Source organism: Watersipora subatra, chromosome 2 (assembly GCF_963576615.1).
Source record: "Watersipora subatra chromosome 2, tzWatSuba1.1, whole genome shotgun sequence".
Taxonomy (NCBI): Eukaryota; Metazoa; Bryozoa; class Gymnolaemata; order Cheilostomatida; family Watersiporidae; genus Watersipora; species Watersipora subatra.
In genome coordinates this window covers 48,997,164-49,010,721 of record NC_088709.1, presented here as the reverse complement: position 1 = coordinate 49,010,721, position 13,558 = coordinate 48,997,164, and the positions used below count along the sequence as shown (strand labels likewise).

The 13,558-nt window shown below is 38.0% G+C and overlaps 2 protein-coding genes across 2 annotated transcripts; both read right to left on the bottom strand.

Moving 5' to 3' along the window:
- Positions 1-9,241: 9,241 nt before the first annotated feature.
- On the bottom strand, positions 9,242-10,812 carry LOC137388279 (uncharacterized). Its single transcript, XM_068074770.1, has 2 exons — positions 10,692-10,812; positions 9,242-9,639 (listed from the first exon to the last, which is right to left on the bottom strand). The coding sequence occupies exons 1-2, from the start codon at positions 10,810-10,812 to the stop codon at positions 9,242-9,244; spliced, it is 519 nt and encodes a 172-aa protein (XP_067930871.1).
- Positions 10,813-11,507: 695 nt separating this feature from the next.
- LOC137388278 (general transcription factor II-I repeat domain-containing protein 2A-like) lies at positions 11,508-12,623 on the bottom strand. The gene has a single exon (XM_068074769.1). It carries the CDS (start codon positions 12,621-12,623, stop codon positions 11,508-11,510), a length of 1,116 nt encoding a protein of 371 aa, XP_067930870.1.
- Positions 12,624-13,558: the final 935 nt, after the last annotated feature.

Below are 13,558 nucleotides of genomic sequence, written 5' to 3'. Positions count from 1 at the left end.
ATTCTCCTTATATCGTTTTATGGTGTAAATTACAGTTGAAATGCTCTTCCCAGTCTGTTTTGCAATAGCTTTGTAGCCTAGTCTTTGCTCATGGAGGTGAACAATCACAGCTCGATCAGTCTACTGAAGGGGATTAGACATTGGAAAATTTGTATGAAAATATCCCAAATACACCCTGGGTTTTATACTATTCGAAACCTCTCAAATCTTTCAAAAATCCACTCAGTGACTACACTATGCTCAGCTTCAATCGGTCATCATTTATCCCATTATCAGCTTAAAACATGAAAAGTATACATCAAACTAAAACATAGAGTATACTCTTTTTGATTGGATTAAAATATTGTTGATTGTTGCACCATATTGTTGGACAAAAAAAGGGTGTAAATACTTTTGGCCATGACTGTATATTATACACTCTAGACTGGCAAGCTGGCCATCTATTGGTGTACCATTTGTTTTTGGAAAAACCTATGACACAAATATTTATAACTTGACAAAAATCTGATAAACTAGAATATAAAAATTACGTATTTTTAATAGTAGTTCAATGCTTATGACACTAGAAGAGCAAGCCAAAATTTGTTCTGTGTGTGTATATTATGCATTCTACTATCTTATAAAACATGACTCTGAGGTTAAACTCTGTGGAGTGTCTTCTTATTTACTTAAGACAAAGTATTCAGTTTAAAACAATGGTCCCATCTTATGAACATACTCTTAATCTAGTATTATATCAGAGAGTTGTGTCGGCATGGTTAAATACAGAATGTTAGCGCATGTGCTGTTGGTCGGGCACCATGTAGGGTTATGTTGGACGCTTATCCTCAGTTGCATGCTCCAGCTGAGGAGTGGCTCATTCATAGCCAGTTCCAGTGACAAAGCAAGGAATGTCCTGTAGTGATACCTGTTTTGTTTCCACGAATCTCTTCCTTCTTGATGGTTTTCAAAGGGTTGTGTTCTCAAGCTTTCAACCCATTTTTAATTCAAAAAATTTGTAAATATTCCCTATAGTACAAAAAAAAACTTATTAGGTCATTTCATGAAACTAGACCGTAAATTAGGGCAAGCGCTATTGTAAGTTTTTTTTGAAAAGTTCATATGCAGAGGTGAATCTATATTTTGGCCAAAAAACCAATCACCCGAGACACTTCAAAAATGGTTTCTGGATGTTCATCATCATGGGGTGGGTAAAAATTACCAAAGGTTTTACTCTCAATTACAGTACTGGAGATTGAGACAACACCAATGGGTACTTTGAAATGGAGGAATTTACAGATCTTACAATACTTCCAATAGAACATCAGGGACTGCTTGTAAACCTTCATATGTTCAAATCAAATCACAAATGATTAATTATATCCAAGTCGTCATCCTACCCATATTGCTAATGACTGTTGCATATTTGTTCAATGAAAGCTGACGCTAAAATGCACACTTACCAAAGACCTCTCTAGCCTAAGTGTGGAACATTCGCATGATTTGATCCTCTTTTACTCGCCGACCAGAGACTTATGGTGAAGCATCCACTCTGAATATACGAATGAACGCAGCCATGCTTTCATGGCTTCTGACTATTATCTTTGTCACAAAGGACCAAACAGTCCCAATCAACATCAGATGAAATATAATTTAGTTGTTGAAAATATAGAAATATTTAGGTTTGGTAGTTGTGTGGCAATCAGGTTGCATATATAGAAGACTCTTCTTTTTTACTGCTGAGATTGAACATTTAATCTCAGTATGTACTAATATAATAATGTAGAAGCGGTAGTGGTGTGTATGTAGTGCAGTTTATGAAAGAACTGTACAGGCAATCCGCTGGATCTGCGATAAAATAGGATGATGAGCATGACGTCAAATTAGATTAGCCTGGTATAATAAATTCATTGGGCAACTTCATACTTTGGCGTATGACTGTAAGTTTACAAAGGATACACAAGCTGCGTGTCTATCCTATTTTGCACAAACTCACGATTCAAACAGGCAAAAATTTATTTACCTGAACTTATCGTGTTATGTGAGATCTCTTCAAAATGCTAATTTTGTTTTTGAAAATCTATTAAAACTATCCTGCAAGTCATGAAAAATACTAGCCATAAAATATTACAAAGGCATGAGATGCAACTGATATTGAGAAATTTCACTCTACACTTTAAAACTGTTCACCTGTAATCATTAGTTTTATTACAACAGTACCAACTCCCACAACTCACCTTGACATTGGAAAGTTCTTGTTTGTTTCCTATGACTTTTCTTACAATGACAATCGAGGTTTTCCATGTTTATTGCAGCTCATCGTTGGTGTCATTAAATTGTGGCATTCTGTCTTGCATGTGATACGGTTAGTCTTATTACAAGCCTAAATGAAAATTAACAAACAACTGATTGAAAATTAACCAACGGTGACCAAAGTAAAAGGTGGACCGAATAAAGTCCATTGAATGAATGGTTCTTTTCCAAAATTGCAGGAAGTTGTCGCTGTGATACCACTATGGAAATATTCAAAACCTGCCTAGCTAGAACAAAAATGGTTCATCTAGGGGCTTCTTAAGGTTATGCTGATGAAAAACAAATAATTTTGAATGATAAAAACAAAAGGCTGTAAGGTAACAAAAAGTTGTACAACTGCATTAATACTAAGATAGAAAGATGAACCGGGTATGCACAAGCTAGACTAGTGCACTAAAAGCTGTTTGAGTCTGCTCCTTTCTCATGCATGTTTAATCTAATCGTTTAAATATACCAATTACAAAAGTTTGCATATAGACTTGCAGTGTGTCATGGCTGCCCACATTGGCTCACTATTGGCTTCTGGCTTCATTGCCCTGACTACCTAAAGTTATACATTTCCAGTAATATTCTGTAAAGGAATTTGCTGGCCTTTACTTTTCTCGTCCTTAAAAGGCAAGAGAAGTGTGAATTGTTTCGTTCGCTTATTCGAAGGAATTCCCGTTAGTAGCGAAGCCACGACTATTCTGCTCTCCTAGCGAGAGCCGGCCTTCTTATACAAGTATTCCCCCATACCGTTTGATGGAACCGCTGAAACTAAATGTTATAAATATTATATGTACCTCCTAACTTTTCAAACTTCTTTGACAATCTCCAGATATATGTATGAGTGATTTATTAATTTTTCTACTTTTGCTATGACCCTGGCCTGAGATATGAAGTATTGCACTCCTGCAACATTGCGCTTTAATGCTATATACATTACGCAATAGGCACTGGTGTTATGAAGCATTTTTATTTTGAATGAATAAATGGTAACTGTACATATATACATACATATATTTATATATATAAATAATGTTTACACAACACAAGCATATAAGTTTACATAACTGTTCCAAAGTACCTCTAGCTCTCCATACACTCGCAGTTATAGGCACACAAATAGTTTCTTTCAGCAAGAAAGCAGAGACTTATTTCACATTTTCACAATTTGTAGTAGTTGTTTTGTAGTAGTTGTAGTAGACACAGCTTGCAGTGCCTCGCTTTGAAAGCTTTATTGGCCAATGAGCAAAATCGTTGAAGTAAGTGCACTTCGCATGGGCTTTTTTGAATTATTCTAGCTGGTGTAGGGCATAGACTAACAGGACCTGCTGCAGATGGTCGTCCTCGGTTTGCAGCAGCATTGATGTGTAAGAGTGTCAGCAACTTCAGCTTTGAATTTTCTTCTATTTGTTACTTCATTTTTTGATAGCTTGAAAAGACGACTATCACTTCTGTAGATATTCCAAGTATTGATTACTGCTACCATTAAAAATGCCAACACAGTTGGAGATATCATCCCCGGCTTTTCATGGCAAAACGATACTTTGCTAAAAATGAATCCGACAAATCAATGCCCCTCATATCTTTTATATGATTGTATTATATAAAGGCATGTTGTATAACTGAGGCTCTTTTGATGGCTTGTCCCACCGTTCAACTTGAACAAGGGGCTGTACACCGGTCAATGAGAAGAGGAGGGTGACAGCTTTGTTGTCATACCATCTGACAGCAACTACATTGGTGACCTCCTCCACATAGCTGTCATAAGACCCTCTGCTTTCTTGTTTGAAGACTTTCATTTATCTTTGAGCTTGCATTCTGGAATCCTGTTAGTTTGAACAATACCTTTGTAGAACTTCCCATTTTTATTTAGCTCAAAGATAAGGGGAAGACCGGTAAAAAGTTTGCCTTCAAAGATTTTTTTACGTCTAGTTCTCTTGTAGAGTAGATGTAAGCTGGAGTACAACATCAGCTTCTTGGCCCAACTCTGTCCGCTTACCATCACCACACTGGTATACTTCAGAGCCATGCAAAATTCCACTGACTCCTGCTTGATCCTTGGTCTTAAAGCAACATAGATGTAGCTTTCCCTTTATGTATTGTTGACAAGAGCTGATCTTTTCAGTGTATTGACACATCATTTTGTCCGCAGAGTGAAATTTTTCAGATTCTATTCACAGATATTCGTTGCATATGGTAGACATTTTTTCCATATATCGATATCCATATATATAGAACTGCTGAGAAACTTAAAACGACTTATAGAGGTCTGAGCATAGGCTGAACGGTGTCTAGCAGCAAGCTTATAATGAATGAAACTAAGGTAGTAACTCATTGCGTGTCTGTAAATGTTCGAAAATCTCCATACCAAGCTGGAGAGACATCTTTAGTTCCAAAATAAAGCTCCAGCATATCATCGCAAGCTCTCCAGGATCTCATCACAAGCTCTCCAGCAATTCCTGAGTCTAGAAATAGATTCAATTATTTGGAATGTGACTAAACATCCATCTTACTCAACTGATCTTACTCAGTCGTAAGTTCGGTTTTCTGTATTTGCTCTCAAGTGATCCATGCACCATATGAGTCTGCTAGTCACATTTTGTACTCAACCTTAAAATTCAGCATTGACTCAATTTTCATATGCATGACTGGCTATGAAAAGTTTAAAGGTGCTATAGATGTGTCCAGTTAAAGAAATGAGATATTGTCTGTTGCGAAGCGACTTAGTGAACTGGAACTTTTTGGCATCAATCTTCACTGTTGTATTTCGTTTAATGATACTGATATCACCCTAAACTCAAACTCCTTGACCAACTAACCAAGTAACTATCAACAATAAAATTGCAAGTAAATGCATTGAAATCTTTGTGACTGATAAGTGTTGCTTAATCAAACAAACGCAAATATGAAAATAAAAGTCACAAATGCTATCCTAATTGAGGCAATCACAAATTATGATGTATTTTGCATGCATGTACACGCAGATAAACTAGTTTTGTGGTCATTTAATTGCTGGAGTCCTAAGTTTTTTTGTTTATTAAGTTCTCTGTACTGTAGAATATACGGCTTGCATACCACCATGCCAACATACGTAGATGGAAAAACAGTTTTTTGGAAATCATATTCTAACCTACCCTCACATTCAACCTACCAGCACGATAGAACAGGCATTTGGAGTTTTATAGCAGCTAGTCATAATCTGTTTTCGGACTATAATTTTCCACTTTTTAATACATGGACAGGATACATAGATACATGAATTTTTTGATACATGGATACAGGAATAGGTACACACAATGTTACTGCAATCCAATAAATATCACATGAGCTGCAAGGTAAGCTGACACATTTGCTGCACATGCAGCAAATGTACACATGCTGCACATTTCACACTCTTCTGTGGAGAGGCGGGTGAAAGAGATGTTCAGTTTTCTGATCTCTCGGAGATAAGTTGAATAACTCACTGGTGTGTCAGAGCTTTCATTGTAGTCATTGACCATCTCTTGGACTGTGAGCTCTGGTGGCAGGTAGAGACGCTTTGGAGCATGGGCTCGTCTGTAATGTGGCAAGGCAGGATTGAATGTTAAGATGTGTGCTACCGCAGCATCTTTATTCACCTGGTGTGATTCACGAACTCCACCGCGTTCATCTGGTGTTGAGGAGGGTGAGCCTATCGGAGTGTTGGTGAGAATGTTGTTGATGATGCTCGATGTGTTCAGGTATCCATGTGTGCTCAGAAAGTATGTTTTACACACTCTCTGCCTTGCACCAGAAGGATCTTTAATGTGGTATGTGATAGTTCGGTCACGGTTAGAGGAAGCATCCCGCTTCAATGTTTTTGGTTCAGTCACATCTAGGAGGCTAAACATCTGAATGTCAGTCTGCTGCTTAGTTAGCTGCCAAAAAGCTGAGTATGTGATGATTCGGGTTTCTTGTGATATCTTATCACGCCAGTTTAGCTTTGTGCATGTGCACGGAGGTCTGAGTTTGTGTTTTTCAACATCTCTTTTCCGCTGTTCTTCATCGGTGTGGCAGCGTTTTTTAGGCGGTGTCACGAATTCGTCCAGAATGTCTGCAAATAATGATGCATATAAAAGATAAGGTGTCGGTAACATAATTACTTTTTGCAATTTTAAATACCTCACAACTGATATAAAAAAGTAATATGTGAGCGTTCATTCTTGGTGACATGAGTGAAAATAGAATTGCCACCGAGACCAATAAATACAGTTAATCCCACACCGACAACCAGTATTAGATAAACAATGTTGGTCTACTAGCTAGTTATCCTACATTGCGTTGCGTACGAGTATGTGTGACATTGCGTTGGCACCAATTAGGATGTAATATTAAAATATTTATACCAATGGTTAGCATGAATGAAAACAACATTAAGAAATAAAACAGGATACTCACCGTCTCTGCTTGATGTACGTAAAGTCATAGTAACTGATCTGATAAACCACTTTAATCCTTGGGTAATCAATGAGATGTATGATAATCTGATCTACTGAATAAACTTAAATTGATGTGAATAAACAAGATTAGAAGCGCACAAGTGTAAGTTGTCTGTATTGTCTGCTCCGTTTGAAGCTAGCATTTTGGTTTATACTGTGGCAGAACACAACAATTACAATGGGCAGCATGCTGTCATCCAATCATAACCAAACAAGCCCAATTGTTGGGTTTTGCCAGATGAATACCATTGGTGATATTGAGTTATTGGGTTATGCCATGCCAGAAAATCACACTTCTGGTAGGATTTGACATATAAACTTTTGTGACATGAATTTTAAACCAGAAAACAGGTCAAATCAAGAGAAAAGTCAATTTTGAAAAAAATGTCATATATTGGGTTTTGCCAGATCAGGGCAGTGTAGAGGCCAACTTAGCAGCATTGTTGTTCTGAATACTGGGTGGAGTATATTTGGCAGTCGACAGTCCTTGCCGCGAACAGTCTACCGATGTCGGTATGTTTCTGCAACCTTGGGGAAGTCGTTCCATTGGGCAATTCCATGAGCAATGCTATTAATACATCTAGCCATTCGTCTGTCTACGAGATATCTGTAAAATGAAACGTTACATGCCTGGATATTAGCAGCAGACATGTTTGGATGTTAGCAACTGACATGCATAAATATTAGCTACTGACATACCGGGATGTTAGCAACATACATGCCTGGATGTTAGCTGCAGACATGTCGGGATGTTAGCAACAGACATGACTGAATATTAGCTACTGACATGCCGGGATGTTAGCAACATACATGCCTGGATGTTAGCTGCAGACATGTTCTGATGTTAGCAACTGACATGACTGGATATTAGCAACAGACATGACTGGATATTAGCAACAGACATGCCTAAATGTTAGCAACAGATATGCCTAGATATTCGCAAGTGACATGCATGGATATTAGCAACTGACATGCCTGGTTGTTAGCAGCGGACATGTCTGGCTGTTAGCAACAGACATACCCGGATATTAGCAAGTGACATGTGTAACTTATCAGTTATAGCATGAACCCATTTTACTGTTTCAGGCCATACATACCATACATATTTGAAAAGCACCTTTTATTGCCTGTTCGTCATCAAAAGCTTTCTCAATAATTATAATATATTTATACATTATATATAATATTATTATATAATATATATATATAGTATATATATAACATCTCCTTCAACTACTCTCAGATAGAAAATAATAAAAGAGATGCGTCATTCAAAAGATTATAACTATTTTTATATTCTTGGTTTGATAACCTGATGTGGTACAGTAATACTATTCATAGCATAAACAGTATGAACTGTTATTCTTGCAAAAATCAGTGACAACAATTAATAAAAAGACCAAAGATGGCTTGTCAAATGCTATGCCTTTTACCCTCTATTGATTCATAAGTTTTGGGTTGTCAAAAGTCAATAGAAAGTCAGCATATCATATGTCGGCAAATCATGCTTCCAAATCTTTGCATCTTCTTACCTATGCTTTGTGTAATGGAACAAATATTGAGCTGGTTTCTGACACGGCTATTATTACAATAAAGATTTAGACTAGTTTAAGTTACGAGTTTTAGTTACTCAAAATTGTTAGGTAGTTATTTTATTACTAGTGCAATGCCAGGCATTAATCAAGTGAAAACTATATATAATCAAATATCAGCAAACTTTAAACTGTCAATACTCAACTGCCATGACTTGTCAAGAATCCTCTAACAAAGTTACATCCATCATAATGACAATCAATACTCACTTCAACATTGGCTGAGGTATAATGTTGTGGTGGATAGTGGATTACGAGAAATAGGCTTTATTTTAGTGACAGTGGGTTGGAGGTTGAGTGGCAGCGGGTGGTGGGCTGGGCGGTAGCAGGTGGTGAGTTGACAAGTGCAGTGTTGGTGATTGTTACTGGTGAGGGGATAATGTTGGTGGCAGAGGGGCGATTGTAATAGTGGAGAGGTTTTGGTTGTGACAGTTGTTGTGGTGATAGTGATCGGGCGGAAGATTATGGCGTTGATGATGGCGGTGATAGCGAAGATGATGTCAGTGGTGAGGCTCAGTATAATTGCGTTGATTGGGTGGTGGTGTTGGTGGTGGTGGGAGAAACAGTGTAGGCGGTGGATAGAAAGGAGTGGCAATGGCAGCATCCTCTGGTGGCAATGAAGTGGTGGTTTTGTTGGCACCAGTGCCTACAAGTAATAAAATTATTTTTGGTAACACATAGATATTACAGTTAAATTATTAAGTCAGCAATAGAACATGTACTAAAATGATATAGGTTGCTTATCATTAGAACTTACTTGTACAGCTTGAAGGCTGCCACTGCCACTCCTACACCGGCGCAGCTTATTAGGGTTTTTTTCACTGTTTCTGTTTGGGCTGGAGATGGTGGTGATGATGGGAGGAGTGGTGCTTGTAAGGAGGATGTTGATGATGGTGATGAATGTGACGATTTTGGTTATGAAGGTGGATGTGATGGTGATTGCTTTGGTAGTGATCGTGGTGTGGATGATGGAGATTGATGTGATGATTTTGATGGTGAAGGTGGATGGGGTGATGATTGCTTTGGTAGTGATCGTGGTGTTGATGACGGAGATGGATATGAGGATTTTGATGGTGAAGTTGGATGGGGTGGTGATTGCTTTGTTAGTGGTTGTGGTGAAGGAGTAGATGTAGGATCAGGCAGCTCTTCCTCCATAACTGGCCACGTCAGATTTTTGGGCTCTGCTGCCCTCAAAGTAGCTAGATGACTAGCATCTACCATAAATTTAAGGGCAGCAGGCAGTGGCCAGGTTATTGATGGTGCACATGCAATGGAGGAAAAGCTGCCCTCTTCTTCTAAGAACTCAGGAAGTTCTAAAATGAAATAATACAATTTCAGTCTAAATCTCTTAGATTAAGTTCTATTTGTAACAAAGTTATTTATCCAGTTCCATAACACTCTGACTCAATAGTGAAAGCAATGACAGTTCTTGAAAGTTTGATGCAAGCAGAATGTCAGTAGTTGTGTCACCATGAAGTGTTCACTATCTGACCGATTTAATTTGCAAAGAAAGTCACTCTCAAATAGTTGAACAAATTTATTAAGTGTAATGTTGAGGAACTCTTTAGTTGAGTGTACTGGCCTAGCTATAGCAAATTATTGATGAGAATAATTACATAACGACCTTTTGTGACTTAGTATTATGTATGTCCTGAGCCTACTCTTTCGAATAAATGTCATTACATAATATCATTTAATTTGTCCCCCTTTGTCTGATTTACTAAACCGATTGAAGCAGCTGATATCAGTTTAAAATATTTCATATCAACCTAACAGAGGTGGCAGTATGGACTAGAATAAAGTAAACAAATATGAGTAAAAAGTAAGCATTCTTAAGCAATTTTATAATATATATTAAATGCTGTTTTATTTTACAGACATGTCTTAGACAGACAAACAATTGGTGAGAAAGAGTAGACATAACAGATTCTTTGCTCATATGTCAAATGCGTAACTGAATAATGTCCCATTTTTATGTCTGTTGTTTCATTCCACAAAGTACAGTTTGAATAATAAAAGGAAATTAATGGGTATGACAACTTCTTATGCACCATCTGCTGTGGTTTGATTTCAACAAAGTTTCATAAACTGCAGTGCTTGATACTAGGCTACAACCTTTATCTTAAAAGACACATAAATGGCTCCTCTACAGCTCACTGCTCTACTGTCTCTCATTTTAACAATATATCAGTTTAGATGAGGTCCTTATTCCTTTCAGCAGTCGCTAAGTAGTCACTAGCTAAACATCCATTCTAATGTATTTATTTATTTTTACAATAGTTAATGAGCTTCACATGTTTTTATAGACAGATTACAAACTTATATTCTTTCAAGGAAGAAAAACATGTATATATAAATTACTTACCGAAGCCATAGGAAGTATTGTCCTGCTCGGTCAGCGAGTTGGATGAAGAGAAACGGAGACCGCCTCTCCCGCTGCCATTCTGCCGGGGACAGTTAGTAGAAAGTTCGAAAAAGTTGTTCATGTTGAATATAGGGAAATTGCTAAATAATTTGCGGAATAAATTGGCTGTCTGACATGCATATTTAACTGACTTGTACAACTTAAGAACACCATGAAGACTATCTGATGTACATGCTTCAAATACATATACATGAATATTATACATGTATATATTCAAGTATATGTAAATATATATAAATATGAATTATATATCACTAAAACATATGATATATATGTATATTGCATATAAATATACACTAGAAATTCCACTGTCATACAGCCCACGACCAAAGTGATAATGGAAAAGAGAAAGGGTACTGTTGGTTGTTGAAAAAGTAGTTCTCAGCAGGAATTGACAGAGTATAGTGTAAATGAGACTTGTTTGAAATAGAAATGTTCTAGAAATAGCTTGAAAAGCTTGGTTTAATACAATAATAAATCACACCTAATCACACAAAAAATCACACTTAATCTACTACTATCTCAAACCTGTTTTGCAACGTTAAAAAAATATTAATTTAAGCTGTAGGCCAGGGGTGTCCAAACTTTTTTCACTGAGGGCCACATACATAAAAATATAGTAGGGGCTGGGCCACTTACTAGAAATTAGGTATATAGCCTTAACTTTAGTGTATTTACTTACATATGCATGCTTATTAACACACGGGTGCGGTTGAATAGATTTTTTACTCACCTAAAGTGGGAACGGCATTGCCATCAGTGGGAGCAGTGATGCTGCTCTTGGGACCGAAGGATGGCTGGCAGGTCTGCTGTAAACTTAGTGGTTGCGATGCGAAGGACATCATGGAGATGGCTGTCAGTCATTTTGGTTCTCATTCTGCTTTTGTTAAGTGTTAACAGAGAAAATGTTTGCTCACATATGTATGTTGAGCCAAATAGACTGATCATTATTTTCGCGTGGCGTCTCATCATAGGAAACTTTTCCTTTTCCAAGCTCCGGTAGAACTCGGGGAGGGAAAGCTGCTGATGTTGATTCTTCAGAACATCATCACACTCAATTTCGATGAGTTCTAGTTGCAGATTCTTTTCCACCTCTTTGGCGTCCACCAAGAAAGGAGTCGCGTTTAGCTTGATTTCTTTATCAATGACAGAAAAATCCTGGAAGCGCTGTCTGAATTCTGTTTCGAGATATGCAATGACAGACACATATTTCCCTTTTTTAGCAGAAAATTTGGCCTGTGGATACGCAGTTCTGATCTCGGACAGTGTGGGAAAGTGCACAACGTTGAAGTTGCGCAGTTGTGTCTTAAAGAGATTGAGCTTCACACAAAATGCTTCCATGTGCTCATAAAGTTGTGGTACAAGCTGATCTTTCCCTTCTAGGCTTTTGTTCAGGGTGGTTAAATGATCAGTAAGATCAACTAAAAATGCTAGGTCTGCCAACCATAGAGGGTCACTCAGCTCATGAAGAGGTCGATCCTTATCTTTTAAAAACTGGTCAATTTCTGACCTCAGGGAGTAAAAACGCTTTAGCATGGCACCGCGGCTTAGCCAGCGCACATCCAAGTAGTAGAGTAGATCCCCATATTCAGCATCCACATCAGAAAGAAAAGCCTGAAATTCTCTGTGGTACAGCCCTCTTGCTCGGATTATGTTGACAGTTTTCACAACGGTGTTCATTACATCTCCAAGATTGACTGTCTTGGCACAAAGGGCTTCTTGGTGAACAATACAGTGCAGCCTTTTAACAGCCTCACCTTCAGTCTCTTTCACCTTAGCGCACACCATAGACGCCATTCCTTTATGTGCACCTGCCATAGCTGGAGCCCCGTCTGTTGTAACTTCACACAGCTTGTCCCATTGAAGTCCCATTTTGTCACTTGAGTCTGACACAGCTACAAAAATTATCCATACCTGTTGTTGTGCCTTTTAGACTCTTAAGATCGAGCAGCTCCTCTGTAACTCCAAAGTTCTCGTCCACTCCCCGAAAAAAAATTAGCAGATGTGCGGTGTCTGTGGCATCAGTGCGTTCATCGCATGCGATGGAGCAAAAATCAAAAGCACAAGCTTTATCAGACAGTTGCAGTTTAACGTTGGCTGACAAGTCTTCAATGCGTCGTGCAACTGTATTTCTGGACATGCTGATGTTGTTGAAGTCCTGCACTTTCTTTGGGCACATTATTTCGGCGACTTTAACGAGGCAGTGTTTTATGAGGTCTCCATCTGAAAAAGGCTTGCCGTGTCTTGCGATGAATTGGGCGACCTCATTGCTGGCTATTGTAGCCTTTTCCTGGACTTTTTAAGCACGCAAAAAATACTGTTGCTGACCCTGCAGTTTAGCTACCATTTGCTTTACTTTCTGCTCTCGCTCAGCACCAGTGTAGGATGCATAGGCCTGATGTTTGGTCTCATAATGACGTCGTACATTATACTCTTTCATAACTGCCACAGTTTCAGTGCAAATCAAACAGACACACTTCCCCTTGAATTTTTTGAAGAAATATTCACTCTCCCACCCTGTCTGAAATTTTCTGCACTCACTTTCTACCTTTCGCTTCTTTGGTTCTGCCATGTTTAGTAAATTTCTTCGGGTAAATTTCTTCTGGGATTGGCCTTCTTGGCGGTAGATACGAAAAGCCGAAGGCGCCAAATGACCAAACGCACTGAATGACTGAACAAACCGAATATTTTTTGGTAATATTTTTACTAATTATATATTATATGTATTCTTGCCTGCAAATAGAGGCACAAGTAATATTATAATAATATTAATTCAATAAAGATCAACTAAATGTCATAGATTTATA

Bases quoted from the DNA above. Each gene is read 5' to 3' on its own strand.
- LOC137388279 (XM_068074770.1), bottom strand. From the start codon at position 10,812: ATGAACAACTTTTTCGAACTTTCTACTAACTGTCCCCGGCAGAATGGC. The intron at 9,640-10,691 runs GTAAGTAATTTA...ATTTCATTTTAG, and splicing joins CAATACTTCCTATGGCTTCG to AACTTCCTGAGTTCTTAGAA.
- LOC137388278 (XM_068074769.1), bottom strand. From the start codon at position 12,623: ATGGGACTTCAATGGGACAAGCTGTGTGAAGTTACAACAGACGGGGCT.